Source organism: Mobula hypostoma, chromosome 8, assembly GCF_963921235.1.
Source record: "Mobula hypostoma chromosome 8, sMobHyp1.1, whole genome shotgun sequence".
NCBI classification, from domain to species: domain Eukaryota; kingdom Metazoa; phylum Chordata; class Chondrichthyes; order Myliobatiformes; family Myliobatidae; genus Mobula; species Mobula hypostoma.
This window is the reverse complement of record NC_086104.1, coordinates 122,234,753-122,255,237: the sequence shown is the minus strand read 5'-3', so window position 1 is coordinate 122,255,237 and position 20,485 is coordinate 122,234,753. Positions and strand designations below refer to the sequence as shown.

The window sequence follows — 20,485 nt, the reverse complement described above, 5'->3', positions numbered from 1 at the left end:
GCGAGCGAGTGACAGCTCCGGGCAGCCTGCCTGAGGATGCACTGGCAAAAATGTGAGTATCCGGTTTCACAGCGGCGGGTGGTGTTGCAGTCCCCGACATCTGCTCCCTCTCTCTCTTAACCCTTCTGTTCCATCCCTTCTCTATCCCGTTTCTCAAATGCCTCCCCATCCCAAACCCCTTTTCTCTCCCTCCCACCCTCTACCCCTCTCTCTACTCTCTCATATTTCCCTCCCTCACGCATTCCTTCTCCCATCTCACTCCTCTTTCCCCCTCGCTTCTACCACTCCTTGCCGCATTCTCTACATTTCCATCACCCTCTCTCCCTTTTTATCACCTACCATCCCATTTATAACCCATCCTTCGCCGTCCCCTTCACCTGTCCCTTTCTCTCCCCTCTTTCCCATCCTCCCTCACGCTTCATCCATCTGCCCCACTTGCTTTATCCCCCCATCTCGCTACATCTTTCTACTCTTTCTCACCCTCCTCTCCCCGTCTCCCTCTGCCCATTTGACTCCTCCCTCTCTCCTTCCCTTCCCTGTTTCTTCCCTTTCCTCCCCTACCATCCCCATCCGTCTCCCCTCCCCTTCCTCCCTATCCGAACCATCATCCATTCAAACTCTCCCAACAACCATCCATTCCTCCTCTCCTTCCCTCCATTCCCCCCGTCCTCCCCATCTCTCCCTTTCCTTCCATTCCTTCCTCCCTCTCCCACCCCATCTCCCCTTTCCTTCCCACCCTTCCTTCCTTCCATCCCTTCCCCTCTCCCCCTCCATCCGTCACCTTTCTCTCCCCCTCCATCCATCATCTCTCTCCCTCCCTCCCCCCCCTCTCCCCCTCCCTCCATCCATCACCTTTCTCTCCCTCCCTCAATCCCCTCTCCCTCCATCCATCCCCTCTCTCCCTCCATCCATACCCTCTCTCTCCTTCCCTCCACCCCTCCATCTCTCTCCCTCTCTCCAACCGTCCCCTCTGTTTCCCCCTCCCCCTCCCTCTCTTTCCCCTCCCCATCCCTCTCTCTCCCCTTCCTCTTTCTCCCTCCCTCCCCTCCCTCTCTCCCTCCCTCCTCCAAAGCTGACCCTTTAACCATGACCTCATTCTACATCTCCAAACTAAGCGGAACCCCGCGGGTAGTGACGCGCGATTATTGGTGTGGGACCACCTTACAGGGGATTTCCCCGCGGGGATTCCGCTGCGTGCGTCACTATAGGTGGGGTGTAGGGTGGGCTCCGTCCGCCGTGCGCCAATCAGCGCCACGTTCTTGTCTGACGTCACCTCCCTATCGGCAACACTGGGTTCCAAGCGGAACCCTGAAAATTTCCGTAACGCCTTGTCGCAGCTAATCGGCGGAGCGAAATCCGCAACCCCTCGCTGCCATTCTGAGCACGGGAAGATACGAACTGCAGCCGAGATGATATCACCATACGGGACACAGGGTGGGGGGTGCGCTCCGCGCTCTCCCTCCCACTGCACGGCGCTCCCTCCTTGCATCCCGACGTTTCCTTCGAGGGCGGAGCGTCCCCTCGGCGCCTTCTCAATGTTGTATACAATTAGGTTGACAGTACTGAGGGAGGTCTGCCCTATGAGAAGGGTCGATGGTGAGGGTGCGCCGCTCCACAATACAGACCAGGACATTAACCTAAGACCCCGACTACCGAACGTAAAATAAAATCCACGGCCACGATCCGAAGGGAAAGCGGGGATTTGGTGGTGGGGGTATAGTTTTCCTGGGTCCCGGATCCGAGATTCACTCCTTGGGCGCCGCGCCGTTGCCGATTGTGGGGTCTTGCTGTGCCTACTTCCTTTTTGCCCTCTCTCCCTGGGTTCCTACAGTGTTCACTCCTTCAGACCACCTCACTTGGGCGAGTGCTTGAGGTAAGGGAGAGCGGCTGGAACACTGCGAGCTTTCAGTACTTGGGAATAGGATTGTCATGTGAGGGTGTGGCAAGGAAAGGGTGTGAGTCCTCAAGAGAATTAAAACAGAACCTGTCCCTTTAAGGAATCGAAAGAGGAAGGAGATAGGAGACTAACATTTAGAGCGTGGGTGGTAGGGGAAGTCGGTTTACTGATGTGAGGGCAGGTGACCCAAGCGGTGATGGGAAAGGGCATCGCTTTATTTAACAAGGAAATAATGTGTTATATCCTGTTCGAGGAGGCATGATTCTCTCTCCCCCTTCTCCCTCACCCTCACCCTCTTCCCTTCTCCCTCCCCCTTTCTTCCCCCCCTTTCTTCTCACCCCTCCCCACTTTCTCCCACTCTCTTTCCCCCCTCTCTTCACCCCATCTCCCCTACCCCTCTCTGGGACAGTTCAAAGGAGATGTGTGAGACAGGTTATTTTTACACAGAGTGGTAAGTGCCTGAAGTGCCTTGTCAGGGCTGGTGGGGGAGGTAGATATGACAAGGTGTTTAAGAGGCTGTTAGATAGAAACATGAATATGCAGAGAATGTTGGGTTTTGCGTGCACATGGTCCCTATTTCTCTATTCCCTGCTTGTTCATGCATGTCTATCTCAAACACTTCTATCATATCACCCTCCACCTCCACTCTCTGTGTAAAAACAAACTTGCCCCAACAGCTCCTTTAAACGTTCTCCTTCTGACCTTAAACCGGTATCCTCCAGTGTTTGACATTTCTTAGAACAGCACAGCACAGGCCCTTATAATCTATAATCTGGCAATCTATATAAACCCACTCCACAATCAATCTAATCCTTTCTTTCTGCAGAGCCCATAACTGTCCATCTGCTTATCCAAAAATGCCTCTGTTGTATCTGCCTCGACCTCCACCCCGAGCAGTGAGTCCCAGACACCCACTACTCTCTAATCCCAGATACCCACTACTCTCTGTGCAAAAAGAAACTACCTCTGACATCTCTTCCAAACCCTCCATTCACCTTAAGTGAGTTCAAGAGCCGTGAGGTAATGTTACATCTGTATAAGACCTTAGATAGACCCCACTTGGAGTATTGTATTCAGCTCTGGTCACCTTACTACAGGAAGGATGTGGATACTATAGAGAGAGCGCACAGGAGACTTACAAGGATGTTGCCTGGATTGGGGAGCATGCTTTATGAGAATAGGTTGAGTGAACTCGGCCTTTTCTCCTTGGAGCAACGGAGGATGAGAGGTGACCTGACAGAGACATATAAGATGATAAGAGGCATTGATCATGTGGATGGCCAGAGGCTTTTCCCCAGGGCCGAAATGGCTAACACAAGGGGGCATAGTTTTAAGGTGCTTGGAAGTAGGTACAAGGGGGATGTCAGAGGTTTCTCACACAGAGAGTAGTGAGTGCATGGAATGCACTGCCAGCAACGGTGGTAGAGGCGGATACGATAGGGTCTTTAAAGAGACTTATAGATAGGTACATGGAGCTTAGAAAAATAGGGGGGCTATGCAGTCGAGAAATTCTAGGCAGTTTCAAGAGTCGGTTACATGGTAGGCTCAACATGGTGGGCCGAAGGGTCTGTAATGTGCTGTGGATTTCTATGTTCTATGTTAAGTGGATATCCTCTGGTATTGGCCATTGCTACCTTTGGGAGAAGGCATTGGCTCTCCACTCTTATCTCTGCCTCTCATGATCTCATACGCCTCTATCAAGTTATCTCTCATCCTGTTTTAAGAAAAGTTCTAGTTCACTCAACCTTTCCTCTGAAGACACATCTCCAATCCAGGCAGCATTCTGGTAAATCTCCTCTGCACTCTCTCTAATGCTTCCACATCCTTCCTGTAATGAGGGGACAAGAACTGAATACAATACTCCAAGTGCAGTCCAACCAGAGTTTTATGGAGCTCCAATATTATGTCATAACTTTTGAACTCAAACCCTTGACTAATGAAAGCCAGCACACCATACACCTTCTTAACCATCCTATCAATTTACACTGCAACTTTAAAGGGTCTATGGTTCCCCCTATTTCTCCACACTGCTGCTCTGCCTTGAGTGTACTACTCAAAGTGAATTACTTCACACTCTTCCAGACTGAACAGCAGCTGCCACTTCAACCCGGTGAAGTGTGAGGTGGTACACTTTGGAAGGACAAACTCCAAGGCAGAGTACAAAGTAAATGGCAGGATACTTGGTAGTGTGGAGAAGCAGAGGGATCTCGGGGTACATGTCCACAGATCCCTGAAAGTTGCCTCACCGGTGGATAGGGTAGTTAAGAAAGCTTATGGGGTGTTAGCTTTCATAAATCGAGGGATAGAGTTTAAGAGTCGCGATGTAATGATGCAGCTCTTTAAAACTCTGGTTAGGCCACACTTGGAGTACTGTGTCCAGTTCTGGTCACCTCACTATAGGAAGAATGTGGAAGCAATGTAAAGGGTACAGAGGAGATTTACCAGGATGCTGCCTAGTTTAGAGAGTATGGATTATGATCAGAGATTAAGGGAGCTAGGGCTTTACTCTCTGGAGAGAAGGAGAATGAGAGGAGACATGATAGAAGTATACAAGATATTAAGAGGAGTTAAGAGTGGACAGCCAGCGCCTCTTCCCCAGGATACCACTGCTCAATACAAGAGGACATGGTTTTAAGGTAAGGGATGGGAAGTTCAAGGGGGATATTAAAGGAAGGTTTTTTACTCAGAGTGGTTGGTGCATGGAATGCACTGCCTGAGTCAGTGATGGAGGCAGATACAGTAGTGAAGTTTAAGAGATTACTAGAAAGGTATATGGAGGTATTTAAGGTGGGGGTTATATGGGAGGCAGGGTTTGAGGGTCGGCACAATATTGTGGGCCGAAGGGCCTGTACTGTGCTGTACTATTCTATGTTCTGTGTTCTATGTTCTCAGGTCAGCTCTGCATCCTGTCAATATCCCATTGTAACCTACGACAGCCTTTGACACTATCCACAACGCGACCAATGTTCATGTCATCTGCTAACTTACCAACCCACCCTTACAATTCCTCATCTAGGTCATTTATAAAAATCACAAAGAGCAATGGGTACATAACAGATTCCTGTAGCACACCAGTTGTCAGCAACCTCCATCTACTAGGATAAGCTCCTTCTACTAGCATCCTCTGCCTTCTAAGGCCAAGCCAGTTGTCAAACACCTCACTAATATCTGTACAGACCACATTCACTGTTCTACCTTCATCAATCTGTTTTGCCACTTACTCAATCAGGCTCATGAGGCATGACCTATCCCTCACAAAGCCATGCTGACTATCTCTAATCAGAATATGCTTCTCCAGATCCTTAGTTTGCATCATAAGACTGACTGGTCTATAATTCCCAGGGTTATCCCTATTCCCTTTTTTGAGCAAAGAAATAACATTTGCCACCCTCCACTCATCTGGTACTACCTTTGTAGCCAGCAAGCATGCAAAGATCATCATCAACACCCAGCAATCTTGCTCCTCATTTCCCATCGCAACTTGGGGTATATCCTGTCTGGCCATGGGGATTTATCTATTCTAATGTGTTTCAAAAGCATCAACACTGTCTCTTTCTTAACCTCAATATTGGCCTGTTCTACACTGCCCTCACATTTGTCACTGGTGAACACTGAAGCAAAGTATTCAATAAGGAACTCCTCTGACTCCAGATACACACTTCCTACATTATCCCTGATCAGTCCTACCCTCACTCTAGTCATCCTTCTGATCTTCAAGTATGTCTACAATGCCTTGGGCTTTTCCTTACTCCTACTCACCAAGGTCTTCTCATGTCCCATTCTAGCTCTCCTAAGTCACTTCCTAGCTGCCTTGTAACTCTCCAGAGCCCTGTCTGATATTTGCTTCATATACCTTAAGTAAGCTTCTTTCTTCCTCTTGACTTGATGTTCCACATCTCTTGTCAACCAACCATGGTTCCTTCACCCAACCATCGTTTCCCTGCCTCACTGAGAGAGACCTACCCAGAACCCTCAGCAAGTGCTTTCTAAACAACCTCCACATTTATGCTGTTCATTTCCCTGAGTATAAGTCTTCTCAATCTATGCTCCCGTGTTCCTGCCTCACACCAACATAATTATCCCTACCTCCCCCAAATTAAATACTCCCTATACTATCTGCTTCTGCCCTTATCCATGGCTATGCTAAAGGTCAGGGAATTGTGGTCGCTATCTCCGAAATACTGACCCACTGAGAGATCTGTCAGCTGACCATGTTCATTGTCTAGATCCAGTATGACCTCTATTCTATTTAGCTTGTCCACATATTGTGTCAGGAATCCTTCCTAAAAGATTCTGCCCCATCTAAGCCTCTTGCATTAAGGAGTTGCCAGTCAACATTAAGGAAGTTGATTTCACCGATGACAACAACCCTGTTATTTTTGTACCAGTCCAAAATCTGCCTCCCGATCTGCTCCTCATTGTCCCTGTTGCTATTGGGGTATCTATAGAATATTCCCAACAGAGTGATTGCTTCCTTCCTGTTTCTGACTTCCACCCACACTGACAACCCCTCCACTCCTTTGTGTAGTGGTGATACTATCCCTGATTAGCAATACCACTACCCCCACCTCTTTTACCTCCCTTCCTGTCCAGAATCAGATTTAATATCACCTGCATATGTCATGAAATTTGTTGTTTTGCAGCAGTGAAAGCTACAAATTATAAGTATATATTAAAAAATAATTAAATACGTAGTGCAAATGGGGAGGGGAAATATACTGAGGAAGTGTTCATGAGTTAACTGTCCATTCAGAGAAATGAAGTTGGAGGGGAAGAAGCTGTTCCTGAAATGTTGAGTGTGTGTCTTCAGGCTCCTGTACCTCCTCCTTGATGGTCGCAATGAAACGAGGGCCTGCCGTGGGTGATGAGAGTCCTTTGACGATGGACACTGCCTTTTAAAAGTGTCCCGGGGGCTGAGGAGGCTTGTGTCCATGATGGAACTGGCTGAGTTTAGGACTTTCTACGGCTTTTTCTGTTGCCATGCTACTCAACTGGCTGATCTACCTCGCCTCTGTACGCCTCCTCGTCACCACCTGAAATTCTGCTAATAATTATTGTGTCGTCCGCAAATTTATAGACGGCTTTCGAGCTGTGCCTAGCCACACGGTCGTGAGTGTAGGAGTAGAGCAGTGGGCTAAGCACATATCCTTGGCGTGCACCAGTGTCGATTATCGGCAGGGAACAGGCGTAGTGTCCAATCCACACAGACTGGTCTCCCGGTGAGGAAGTCAAGGATCCAGTGGCAAAGGGAGGGACAGAGGCCCAGGTTCTGGATCTCTCTGATTACAACTGAGGGTATGATTGCGTTGAGCACTGAGTTGTAGTCAAGAAACAGCCTGATGTGAGTGTTACTGCTGACAAGGTGATCCAAGACCGAGTGGAGAGCCAGTGATATTGCATCCGCTGTAGACCTATTCTGGTGAGAGGTGAACTGAAGGTCCTCGTTTAGACAGGAGTTGATTGTAGCCATGTCCAGCCTCTCAAAGCATTTCATCACAGTAGATGTCAGTGCAACTGTGCAAAAGCCATTGGAGCAGCTCACCCTGCTCTTCCTGGTCACTGGTATGATTGCCGCCCTTTCGAAGCAGGTGGGAACCTCTGACTAGCAGTGAGAGATTGACGATGTCCTTCAACATTCCTGCCAGCTGGTTGCCACAGGTTTTCAGAGCCCCACCAGGTACACCATCAGGGCCTGACGCCCCCTCGAGAGCGCCTGTAGTCAGCCTCTGAGATACCTAACACAGGGTTACTGAAAGCTGCAGGGATTTGCATAGGTGTCGTTTTACTCTCCCTTTCAAAGCGTGCATAAAAGATGTTGGTCTCATCTAGGAGTGGACACCATAGCTATTCACACTGCTAGGTGTTATTAAGATTTTACTTCCTAATGGCCTGCAAACCCTGCCAGAGCTGATGTGCACCCAATTCCACCTCTAACCTCAATCACAATTGTTTTCTCGCTCTTAAGATAGCCTTTCATAGGTGGCGCCTGGACTGCTTGTATAGTTCTGAGAGCCATAGCCCACATGTGGCACAGCCCTCTAAACCTGTCCTGTCCATGTACTTATCATGATGGCTTTTAAATGCGGCTAATATGCCCTCTTTCCCTGTGTGTGCGCGCCCCTCTGTGTGGGGAGTTTGCACCTTCTTAGCAAGGACGTCAAAGGCGATGGGAGAAAGCAGGAGAATGGGGTCAGAGTGGAAAAGAAATCAGCCACGTTGAATGGCAGAGCAGACCTGATGGGCCGAATGGCCTAATTCTGTTCCTATGTCTTATGGCATCACCACATCAGTTTAAACCATTTACGTACACTGAGGCTCCTTGACAGCATCTTCCGAACCAACTTCCTCTACCAGCTGGAAGGATAACGGCACCAAAAGCAGGGGGGATCACCCCCTCCCCTGTAAGCGGCCATCTGAGACACACACCTGGAGTATTCTGAAGTTCCTGTTGCCCTACTACAGGGAGGGTGTTGTTACGTACCCGTAACTGGGTTGCCAAACCAGCAGAAATGGATCACTCAGTTGGAGTCTGGATTACTAGAACTAAGAAAGTTTTATTAAAGAAACAAGCAACACAGTACTCTAATCAAAAGGATAATAAATGCAACAGTTCAGCAATGATAAACACACATGTGCACAGAATTAAGATAACAGGATCAATCAAGCTCTATCATTGTCTAGGGGTAAATGACCAGTTTCAAAGTGACGCAAAGTTCAGTTCAATTTAGTTCAGTTCAGTTCGCAGTAATCGCTGCCGTGGCGATGGGCAGTGGGGGGAAGGAGAGAGAGAGAAAAACGAATGAATGTTCAACACAGCTTCCACACAGACCTTCGCAGTCAGCTTTCGGGCGAGTCCTCTGTGATGTCATCTGAGGTCACCGACCGTGACCCCTCTGTTTCCAGATACGATCGCTTCCCTGCAGTGAACCTGGCACCCAGGCAAGGGTGGACACACGCCAGGTTCCCGCCGATCGTGCCTTTCCACTCTGTGGGCGGTACTTCCCACCGAGTTGTGAGAGACGCACCGCTTCCAGGGTCTTGTTACCTCGGGTGTCGTGTGTGTCCTGCCTTAGCGAACCTGTCCCTTTTTATCCCTCTGCTGGAGTATCGCCTGTCCATCACTTCAAACAGTTCAGGGTTCAAAGGGGGAGCCGATCTTGACAGCTCTCCTTCCTTCATTAACATCTCCAAATGCTGCTCCATTGTTTTCCTTATCTCTCTCTCTCCTGAAGACAGGTGGCAGACCAACTGCTGATCCCACTGTTGCCAGCACAGGACAGCTAATATTTTTATCTATGTGTATTCTTGTCACAGCGTGCAGAAGAGGTTCACCAGGAGGGTGAGGAGAAGTGGGACAAAGTTGGGTTGATTTCCATGGAGTGTCAAGAGATTGAGGGGAAACCTAAAGGAAGGTTGAATTGCTAAATTGTTTTATTATTGTGCAGTGAAAAACGCACTTCCATATCATCCATACAATCAATTCAGTGCATTAGGTACTACACAGGGAAAGCAATAACAGAATGCAGAATGAAGTGTTACAATTACATAGAAAGCACAGTTCAGACAGACAATAAGGTAGAAGGCCATGACAAGCTAGATTGTGAGGCCCAGAGTCCATCGTACCATACTAGGAGACTGTTCAATCATCTTATAACAGCAGGGTAGAAGCTGTCGTTGAGCCTGGTGGTACGTGCTTTCAGGGTTTTGTATCTTCTGCGCAGTGGGAGAGGGGAGAAGAGAGAATGTCTGCGATGGGTGGGGTCTTTGATTATGCTGGCTGCTTTACCAAGGCAGCAAGAGGTACAGACTGGGTCCGTGGAGGGGAGTCTGGTCCCCATAATGTGCTGAGCTGTGTCCATGCTCGCTGCAGTTTCTTGTGGCACGGGCAGAGCAGTTGCCATACCGACCTATTATGTATCTAGATAGGGTGCTTTCTATAGAGCATCAGTAAATTTGTCAGGGTCATGCTGAATTTCGTTAACCTCCTGAGGAAGTTGGTAAGCTACCTTGGCCGTGACATCTACACAGTTGGACCAGAACAGGCTGTTGGTAATGTTCACGCAACAGAACTTTGAAAGTCTCAACTCTCTTGACCTCAGCACTGTGTTTGACTCAAGGCTGGTGTTGAGGGAACGGAGAGTGGAACCTCAGGGTATGAGGCAGGGGTTGGGAGAGCAGTCCGGGGAGGGAAAGAGGTTCCAATTTCACCCAGTTTGACCCCTTGCTCCTTTATGCACAGCATCAAAAGAGAGGTCCCAGTCCAACCTTCTCCCCACAGTGAGGGAGCTCCTGGAAGCAAAGAGAAGAAGCAGCAATGGAGGGAGCCCCATGGTGAGTGTCTGGGGTTCAGGTGCAGTGGGTGAAGGCGAGGAGTGAGTGGAAGGTGGGTGGGGTGGTGGGGGGGGGGGGGACTGTCCACTGGGAGTAAGAGGGCAGAGTTCTGTTTGTTGGAAGCAAAGGCTTCAGGAAGAGGTGGGGCTGTGGAAGAGAGCTCTGTTGTGGGAGATGGTTAGCGGATGGGCAGGGCCACTGAGTGAAAGAGGCAGAGGTCCAGATGAAAGAAAGGGAGAAGTTTCTCCATGAGGGGCGCGTCTCCAGGTGACCGTCTGGGAAAGTGGGTGGGCTCTGAATGATGGCTGGAAAGGGAAGACCGGGAAAGGGGCGACGGACAGAAAGGGGCATGTCTCTTAGAGAAAAACATGTGAACTTTTGTAAGGGGTCAGGCTGCAGACAGTTGCAATAACTCATGTTTACTTTAGCAGGCACCATCGAAAGCCTCGTCTCATCAGCAAGGTGAGTGTCAAATATATACAGAGTATTCCTGTAACTCACTCCCTGGGATCTGATATTCTATCTACATAACCCCTTGGACCCCTGGATTAGGTCCCAGAATGTAGCCCACTCCTGTGGAAATATTGTTCCATATATAAACCCGCTGAACCCCTGGATTAGATCCCAGCCTGTAACCCTCTCCCAGTGGACTGTTATTCTATATATAACCCACCCGAACCCCAGCATTAGATCCTGGCCAGTAACCCACTGCCAGGATCTGTTATTAGAACATAGAACAGCACAGCACAATACAGGCCCTTCACCCATGATGTTGTGCTGACATTTTAAGACCACAAGACAGAGGAGCTGGCTTATAATTTCCTTTCTTTTGCCTCCCTACCTTAAGGAATGGATTGACATTTGCCATTTTTCAGTCCTCTGAAACCATTCTAGGATCTAGTGATTCTTGAAAGATCATTACTAATGCCTCCACAATCTCTTCAGCTACCTCTTTCAGAACCCTGGGGTGTAGTCCATCTGGTCCAGGTGACTTATCTATCTTCAGCCCTTAAAGCTTCCTTTCACTTTTAACCTACTCTAAGATCAACGTAACCCTTCTCTCCCACGTAGACCGGGTGGTGGCGCAGTGAGATCAGCGCCAGACGCCAGAATGGAGGTTCCGGGTTCGAATCCAGTCGCTGAGTACGCTTTCCATCCGTGCCAGGTTGAGCATTGAGCTCGCTACTCGACCTCATAAAATAAAGAAAGATACTGTACTGTGAAATGTCTGTGTGAAGAGTAGCGTGCCACACAGTCTCTCATCCCACGCCTTGTAAGGCATGAAAATGCCCGACACTGGCCTTTAAGGCCTGAGTCAACGTCATCATCATCTCCCACATAGTCCTCCAATTTTCTAACATCCATGTGCCTTTCTAAGAGTCTCTTAAATTTCCCTAATGTGTAAGCCTCTACCATTAACCCTGGCACTACTCTCCATATTTAGAAAAAAAATCTGCCTCTGATAACACTCCTATATTGTCCCCCAAAAGTCTTTAAGGTATGCCCCCTCATATTAGTCATTTCTGCCCTGGGTAAGTCTCTGGCTATCCACTCTCCTATCATCTTGTACACCTCTATCAAGTTGTCTGTCATCCTCTCTGAAGAGAAAAACCCTAGCTCACTCAGACTTTCCTCAGCCCCCCCACATCCTGTGTAGTTAATGTGCTGGTGTTCAGTCTCTTGGCATAGGGCTGTTACTGATAGTCTCTCATTATTCCTTTGACAGACAACTTCAGTTTTCCGAACCCGGGAGGAAATCTCGGCCCCGTCTTCCCAGCATACCCCTCTTGGCACGTCGACGCGGCCCAGTCCACGCTGTCGCAAGAAAACTCAGCGTGTGTGATGCCTGAGGAGGTTCTCCCCAGAGAGGGGCCGAACCCGGTGGGGGTGTATGATCCCTACGTGTTCACTACACCCGGCAGTGACACTATTGCAGCATACCAAGAACAGCCGGCTCCTTACACGGTTGGTAGCCCTTCTTCTCTGCAGGGTCTCTGGAGAGGGAGGTGAATGGGTAAGGGGTTAGCTTAGGAGTGGGGCAGGTAGAGACGTTGGCATGCCTTCTTCCTTGTGGTCGTGGAATTTGATATTGGTTTATTCTTTTGTCACATGTATTGAGATACAGTGAAAACTTCGTCTGTTCATACAGATCAGATTATTGCAACAGTGCAGAACAAGGTAAAACAATAACAGAACGCAGAATAAAGTGCAGTGCGGGTAAATGATAGAAGTGCAGGATCATAACAAGGTAGACTGTGAGGTCAAGAATCCAACTTATGATGCAAGGGAGTCTGATAATAGTGGGGTAGAAATTGTCTTTGAGCCTGGTGACCTCAGGCTTTCGAATTTTCTGCCTGATGGGAGAGAGAATGTTCAGAGTAGGTAAGGTCTTTGATTATGCTGGCTGTTTTACTGTGGCAAGGGAAAGTGCAGACAGTCCATCGAAGGGGAGGCTGGTTTCCATGATGTGCTGAGCTGTGTCCACAACGCTCTGCAGTTTCCTGTGGCCGCGGGCGGAGCAGTTGCCGTACCAAGCCGTGATACATCCGGCTGGGATGCTTCCTGTGGATCATTGATACGTATTGGTGAGGGTCGATGGGGATGTGCCAAATTCCTTTAGCCTCCCGAGGAAGTAGAAGTGTTGTTGAACTTTCTTAACGATCATGATGGTCATGGGATCTTGCTGTGCACAAGTGAGGTTGTCCTCTTGTCTGCCCTGAGTAATCAGTCACGTGTCAGTCCTGAGCTTGGGTCAAAAGTTCAGCTTTTTTTTTCATTTTTAAATCTTTTCATTAATTATATAATCTTCCACAGCTATAAAATACAGAAATTCAACAAATTAGTATGTATATAATTAATAAAGCTGAAAAAAAGCATATATGCTAATGAAAAAAAAATTTATAAAAGGAAAAGAAGGAAAAAAAGAGAACCCCAGCTAACTAAAAAAAACCCACTAACTATAAAACAAAACAAGAAAAAAAAACCATTAGGAAGTAACTCCCGGAGCAATACTTCTTACAATCATTTATATATACACGTTTGTGTAAAAGAAGAAAAAGAAAGCAACAACAGCCAAATCATATTTATATAACATAAATTTGGAAGGAAACCATGTAAATTGATTCAAATTAAATGATAATATTTAGCAAAAGAGCTCCACCTTCTCTCAAAATCAAATCGGGGATCAAAAGTTCTACTAGTTTTTTCCAAACTAAGACATAACATTACTTGGGAAAACCATTGAAAAGTTCAAAGTTCAATGTAAACTTATTATCTAATGTTCCTATATCTTACCATATACTGCCTCAAGATTCATTTGCTTGCAGGCATTTACAAGAACAATAAAGAGAGGGTTTCTGAAAAACTATACATAAATAAATACCGACCCACAATCAATGTACAAAAGAAGAGAAAATGTGCAAATACAGAAAATACTGAGAACATGAATGGTAAAGAGTCCTTGAAATTGAATCTGTAGGTCATAGAATCAGTTCAGACGGTGGTTGAATGAAGTTGTCCACACGGGTTCAGGAGACAAGATGATGGCTGTTGGTTCCGGAACCTGGTGGTGTGGGACCTAATGCCTGAATGAAGAATCTGTTCCATTTCCACAGTCAAAGGCAGATGAGCTGAAGTTTGCAGTTCACACTAAAATAGCTGGTTGTCAGGACTTACAGGGGCATCCTGATCAGCTGGATCAGGTAGCCGAGGAACGATAAGTGGGAGGTGTTGGGAAAACAGACGAGGGCAGGACTTTCACAGTAAACAGCCAGGCCCCGGGCTTTCACAGTGGACGGCCGGGGCCCGGGCTTTCACAGTAAATGGCCGGGCCCTGGGGAGTGTTGCAGAACAGAGGAACCTAGGAGTACAAGTATATGGTTCCCTGAAAATGGAGTCACAGATGGACAAGGCAGTGCAGAAGGCATTCAGCAGGCTGGCCTTCATCACTCACAGCAACTGAGTACAGGAGTTCAGACATTATGTTGCAGTTTTACAAGATGTTGGTCAGGCCACACCTGGGATATTGTTTTCAGGTTTAGTCACCCAGCTATAGGAAGGATGTCATTACATTGGAAAGAGAGCAGAGAAGTTTTACAAGAATGTTACCAGGACTCGAGGGATTGAGCTATAGAGGGAGGTTGAGCAGGTTGTGACCTTTTTCCTTGGAGTGTAGGATTTTGTAGAGGTATAAAATCATGAGGGGCAGAGACAGGGTGAATGTGCAGAGACTTCTTCCCCAGGGTTGGAGTATCTAGAACTAGAGGGCGCAGGGTTTAAGGTGAGAGGGGGGAGATTGAATAGGAACCTGAGGGGTAGATTCTTCACCCAGAGGGTGGCCCGTTTATGGAACGAGTGATGTGGGTGAGACAGGTGCATTAATGTTCAGATGACACCTGGACAGGTAAATGAATAGAAAAAGGTTTAGAGCAGGGGTTCCCGACCTTTTTTACGCAATGGAGCCTTACCATCAACCGATGGGTCCGAGAACCCCAGGTTGGGAACCCCTGGTATAGATGAATATGGGCCAAATGCAGGCAAATGGTTCTAGCTTGGGATGGGAATCCTGGTTGGCATGGACGAGTTGGGCTGCAGGGCCTGTTTCCTTACTGTGTGACTTCACCCACGGGATTGCTGATTCTCTTGAGTTGTCTCTGAAAGATTAGTTAATCAGTTACTGTGTACATTGGATTCCTGGCGATTGGGGAGGGGTGGGGGAGAATTGGTCTTATGTTGGTGATATGGACAAGTATGAAATTATGAGGGGCATAAATGGGGTATATGCACACAGTCTTGTCCCCAGGGTTTGGGGAACCAACAACTAGAGGGCACAGGTTTAAGGTGAGAGAGGGGAGACTTAATAGTTAGTTACCTGAGGAAGGTTTTTCACCCAGAGGATGGTCTGTATATGGAATGAGCTGCCAGAGGAAGTGGTTGAGGCAGATACATTAACAAAAATTAAATGGCGTTTGATGAGATCCATGGATAGGGAAGGTTTAGCAGCTGAAATATGGGCACAAGATGGGAATCTTGGTAGGCAAGAAAGAGTTGGGTTAAAGGGCCTTTTTCTGTACTGTATGACTATTGAGGGGAGGGAGGGGTGGGAAGCAGGGTAAGGGGAAGAGAGTAGGTGGGTCCAGGAGGGGAGGGAGAAGAGGAGGCGAATGGGTTGGAAGGGAGGGAGAGAAGAGAAGGGAAGTAGGGGATGAGGAGAGAGAAAACTGATGGAGGGAAGGATTGGGCAGAGAGGAGGGGCAGAGAGCAGGGACAGAGGGTTGGAGGGGATGAGAAAGCAAAGTAGGAGGAGGAAAGGGAAGTTAGTGGGGAGGGGAGGAAAGGGAAGTTAGTGGGGAGGGGAGGATAGAGAGGAAGAAGGAAGGGTAAGAGAGGAGTGAGGGTAGGATGGAGTAAGGAGGGAATGGGGAGGGGAGGAGGGAGATGGGGAGGTAGTGGGAGGAGGAAGAGGAAGGGGCAGAGAGTGGGGAGGGAGGGTGGAGGATTAAGAAGGGAAAAAGAGGGAGGAAGGAGGGACAGAGAAAGCACAAGGGAGGGAGAGAGGAGGAAAGGAGGAGGAGCTGTCCGCTGTAAAGAACCCCTCTCCCCTCTGCTCCCCACAGCCCCTGATTCCGGGACCTAACCTGCTACCACTTGAGCCCCCGTGTCCGGTCTTGCCGCATTGGGTGGGATCAGGGGCCTGCGCCCAGCAGGACGACCCTACTCCAGTCCCCTACCTCCCCTCGGGACTGACGGCGGGGCATTCCACCTTTCCACCCCAGCCCCTGGGCGGACCCCAGCTGGAGGAAGCTCGCAGGACGGTCCAGCGGATGCAGGTGTCTGAGCTGCTGCAACCCGACCACGACGGAGACACGTGAGTGCGTGCTTGCTCGGCTCCAACATGTACGCACCCTCGCGCTTGCTCCCCCCCACACGCGTGCTCTCTCGCTCTAATCCTCACACATACCTCAGCCACACTCGTTCGTGCGCACTCTGCCTCTTCTGCATCAGTCCTTGCTCGCTCATGTCACACTCTTGCATGGATTTGCTTTGCACACTCACCCTTCTGCATTGACCCTCACACACTCAGCTGTCACACTTGTTACTTGTACCTTGTCCCTTGCATACACCATTTTGCACTAATTCTTGCACTCTCAGCTATTGCACCCATTCACGCACATGCCAGCCCTCCACTCATCCTTGTGTACTCAGTTGTTGTGCTCTTTAACTACATCCCCCTCTCCTTGCACACACCTTTCAACACTCATCTGCCATATTCATTCTTACATTCCCTCTCCTTGCACACTGAACCTCCTGTACTGATCTGCTCTACTGTCTCATTTGTACTTGCATGCTCACTTTTGCACCCTTATGCCTGTCCACCACACTCATTCTCGCACACCTTGGTGATTGCACACTGACTCTTACACTTATCTTTGCAAGCTCATCTGCCACACTCACCTTTGCACACCATGCTCCCTCTACGCTTACCCTCCAACATAAATACCCGGCCCCTCTCACATTCATATGTGCTAATATTTGCACAACCATCTGCCATGCTTAGTTCTTGCGTGCCCTGCCTCTTGCACCACAGCTCTCCAAGCCTGCTCAGCTGCCACACTCTCTTACACACTCACGCTTATGTGCTATTCATTGCATGTCCGTCTACTCCACACTTGATCTTGCACACCTATAATCTTGTGCACTCACCCGTCCACACTTATCCATGTGTATCCCACTCCTTGCACACTTACCCTTCGATATTTATCCTCACCCGCCCGTCTGCCACACTCACTCTTGTCCGCCCTGCTCCTTGGATTTCTTGTGTTAATCCTTGCACGTTCATCTGCCACACTCACTATTCTACTCCCTTCCCCTCACACACTTTGCCTTCTGCACTAATCTTTGCACGTGCAGAATGCCTGGCACTCATGTCCCTGCACATCCAGACCCTTGCACCCTCACTCATCCCCACTTATTCTCATATTCTCACCTGCCATACTCATCTTGCACACCACGTCCCTCCTTGCACACTTATCCTCCAATACATATCCTTACACACTCATCTGGCACACACAGCTATTTGCCACACTCATCCTGCCCCATGTTTATCCTTGCACGCACACTCTGCTTTACACTCGCCTCTCCGCCCCAGCAGGCTGATCTTGCTTGCTCGTCCTCACAAGCTCACTGTTCCCGTACCCCACCTACCCCCTGTCCCTCGTGCACCCTTCGTGCCAGTCTGACTCCCCAACCCCAGTCTTCAGCAACGACGCCTCCCATTAACGCGTTCTTCCTGTGGCAGGGTCCTGCACATCTACGCAGCCAAGGGGATGCGGGAGTTTGCTTTTGCCACCGCTGAGAGGGTATGCAGACTCAAGGGCCTGGAGGTGCGGGAGCACAAGGGCAAGGTAAGCAAGACCCCAGACCGTGGACATGGCACTTGGCAAGGCCTCCCACACGTAGGGTGGGACTGGCACAGTGGGGCGGCGTGCGAGGGGCAGAGAGACCCATTCCCCTGTGAAGCTCAGTGGGTGTGTGTGGTTGGAGTTTGTAAGAGAAAGGGAGACGGGTATAGAGTGAGAGTGAGAGAGATTGGGAGTGTGTGCATGAGAGAGAGTGATGGGGAGAGACAGAGAGATATAGGGAGAAGGGGGAAGGGGGAGAGGGAGAGGGGGGAAAGGGGGAGAGGGAGAGGGGGAAAGGGGAGAGGGAGAGGGGGAAGGAGGGGGAGAGAGAGGAGGAGGAAAGGGGAGGGAGACAGACAGACAAAGATGGGAGAGACAGATAGATGGTGGGAGACACTGGGATAGATACAAAGAGAGAGAGAGAGAGAGAGAGTGTGTGTGTGTGTGTGTGTGTGTGTGTGTGTATATATGTTCATATGTATATATATTTACACACATTCTATTTATACAGTCTTATTATGACCCTGTAGGTTCCCCCCCAGGTACTCCAGGTCCCTACCACATCCCCAAAAAACGAAGTGCGGGCTAGGTTAATGAACCACTGTGAATCCACCCCCCACCCCGCCCCCTGTGCGAGGCCGAGGGGAGTCACCAGTGGAAAGCTGAAGGGAGGATGAAACAGGATGGGTGTAAATGGGTTGCTGATGGTCAGCATGGATTTGGTGGGCCAAATGGCCTTTTTTGTGTCTGAGTGACCCTTTGTGTCTCTATGCTCAGTTTGGCCTGGATGGGGTCACTGATGGGCACAGGAGGTCCAGTGGCTGGTTTGGGTTGTTGAGGAGAGGGTCCTGGGATAGGAATCAGGGGGGACCTTACGGAGGTGTTTAAAATTATGACAGGCATTGATAAAGTGGATGGCCACAGTCTTTTCCCCAGGGCAGGGGGGTCCAAAACTAGGGGACAAAGATTGAGGGCAAGAAAGAAAGGTTTAAAAAGGGACATGAGAGGAAAGCTTTTCTCATCCAGAAAGTTGTGGGTATACAGAACGAGCTGCCAGAGGAAGTGGTTGAGGCAGATACAATAGTATTGTTTACAAAGCACTTGTACAGGAACATACGTGTATGGTGGGGTTGGGGAGGGGCAGGGGTGGAGCTTTGAGGGATATGGGCTGAAAAGAGGAATTGGGACTATATGGGTGGGTTGGCATGAATTGTTTGGTTCAAAAGGGCCGTGTCTGTGAGTTGCATTCCCAGTGGCAAATTGCATGATTGACTCTCTCTCACTTCCTCCCTCTCCCTCCTTCCCAACTTCTATTTCTCGGCCCCTCCATCGACCTCTCTCTCACTCCCCCCACCTATCCCACCTATCCCACCATAGACACCACTGCTGGTGGCTGTGACAGCAAACCAGCCCCAGATCGTGTACGACCTGATTGAGCTGGGAGCTGATGTCCGAGCTACAGACCTGAAAGGGCAAACCGTCCTCCATCTCGCCGCCACGGAGGGCTATCCGCAGATTCTGCAGGTAACAAGGAAGCTTCACTCCGTGTCTGACCCCGGGAGTGTGTGATGGGACAGTGTGGAGGGAGATTCACTCTGTTTCTGACCCCGGGAGTATGTGATGGGACAGTGTGGAGGGAGCTTCACTCTGTGTCTGAGCCCGGGAGTGTGTGATGGGACGGTGTGGAGGGAGCTTCACTCTGTGTCTGACCCCAGGAGTGTGTGATGGGACGGTGTGGAGGGAGCTTCACTCTGTGTCTGACCCCGGGAGTGTGTGATGGGGCAGTGTGGAGGGAGCTTCACTTTGTGTCTGACCCCAGGAGTGTGTGATGGGACGGAGTGGAGGGAGATTCACTCTGTGTCTGACCCTGGGAGTGTGTGCTGGGAAGATTTCACTAATCTTGCTCTCTCCCACAGGCTGTCCAGTGGACCGGGGTACAAGTTAATATTGAGGCTCGAAACTACGAAGGTAATTTCTACAAGTGTTGTTGTCAACCATTGTCTAATAATTACACACTGATTGTTAATTACATACTATTTCCCTCAGAAGGACTTTTCCCTTTGGGGTATTGTCACATTATGGGATCTTCCTCTGTAGAGTCTGGTCATTGATTTATACATCAGGGGTTTCCAGAGGTACTTTCCCATTGGCTGAAAGGCTTTGGTCTTGGAATTAGTTTATTGTTGTCACACGTACAGAGGTACAGTGAAAAGTTTGTCTTGCATTCTGTTCATACAGATCAGATCAGTACACATTGAGTCAGTACAAGGTAAAACAATAACAGAATGCAATAAAGTTAAAAGGTGGCCATAAAAGTGCAGTGCAGGTGATCGTTAATGTACATGATCATAATGAGGTTGATTGTAAGGCCAAGAGTCCATCTTATCACACAAGGTCTGATCAATAATCTTATGACAGTGGGGCAGAAGCTGTCCTTGTGCCTGGTGGTTTCTGCTTTCGGGCTTTTGTATCTTCTACCCAATGAGAGGGAGGAGAAGGTGGAATGCCCGGGCTAGGCGGGGTCTTTGATTGTGCTGGCTGCTTTCCAGTTAGTGAAAAGTGTAGGCAGTCGATGGAGGGGAGGCTGGTTTCTGTGATGTGCCAAGCTGTGTCCGCAGCTCTAGTCGTTTCTTATGATCACGGGCAGGGCAGTTGTCTTGCCAAGCCGTGATGCTTTTTCCACGGTGCAGCTGTACCGTTGATGAGCGTCAATGGAGCCATGCCAAATTTATCAGAAAGTAGAGGCATTGGAGAGCTTTTGCAAACAAGAACACGTAAGTGAGTAAAATGTGAACAACTTGTGGTGTGCATCATGTGCCATGGTAAAACATTATTTCCAGCATTAAAGATTTCTAAT

The 20,485-nt window shown here is 49.0% G+C and overlaps 1 protein-coding gene across 3 annotated transcripts in view; it reads left to right on the top strand.

The window, feature by feature from the left end:
- Positions 1–20,485, top strand: part of LOC134350242 (NF-kappa-B inhibitor delta-like) — a 38,081-nt gene that overhangs the window by 38 nt on the left and 17,558 nt on the right. For 2 of the 3 annotated variants that reach the window (XM_063055256.1, XM_063055254.1), the window contains exons 1-8: positions 1–52; positions 10,137–10,228; positions 10,657–10,690; positions 11,955–12,193; positions 15,844–16,094; positions 17,526–17,631; positions 19,006–19,152; positions 19,545–19,596. The exon at positions 1–52 is cut by the window's left edge and continues 38 nt beyond it. In XM_063055256.1, coding sequence (XP_062911326.1) covers positions 37–52; positions 10,137–10,228; positions 10,657–10,690; positions 11,955–12,193; positions 15,844–16,094; positions 17,526–17,631; positions 19,006–19,152; positions 19,545–19,596 — 937 coding nt within the window. In that variant the 5' untranslated portion in view covers positions 1–36. The remainder of the gene's footprint in view (positions 53–10,136; positions 10,229–10,656; positions 10,691–11,954; positions 12,194–15,843; positions 16,095–17,525; positions 17,632–19,005; positions 19,153–19,544; positions 19,597–20,485) is intronic. The other variant, XM_063055255.1, reaches the window with a different exon arrangement.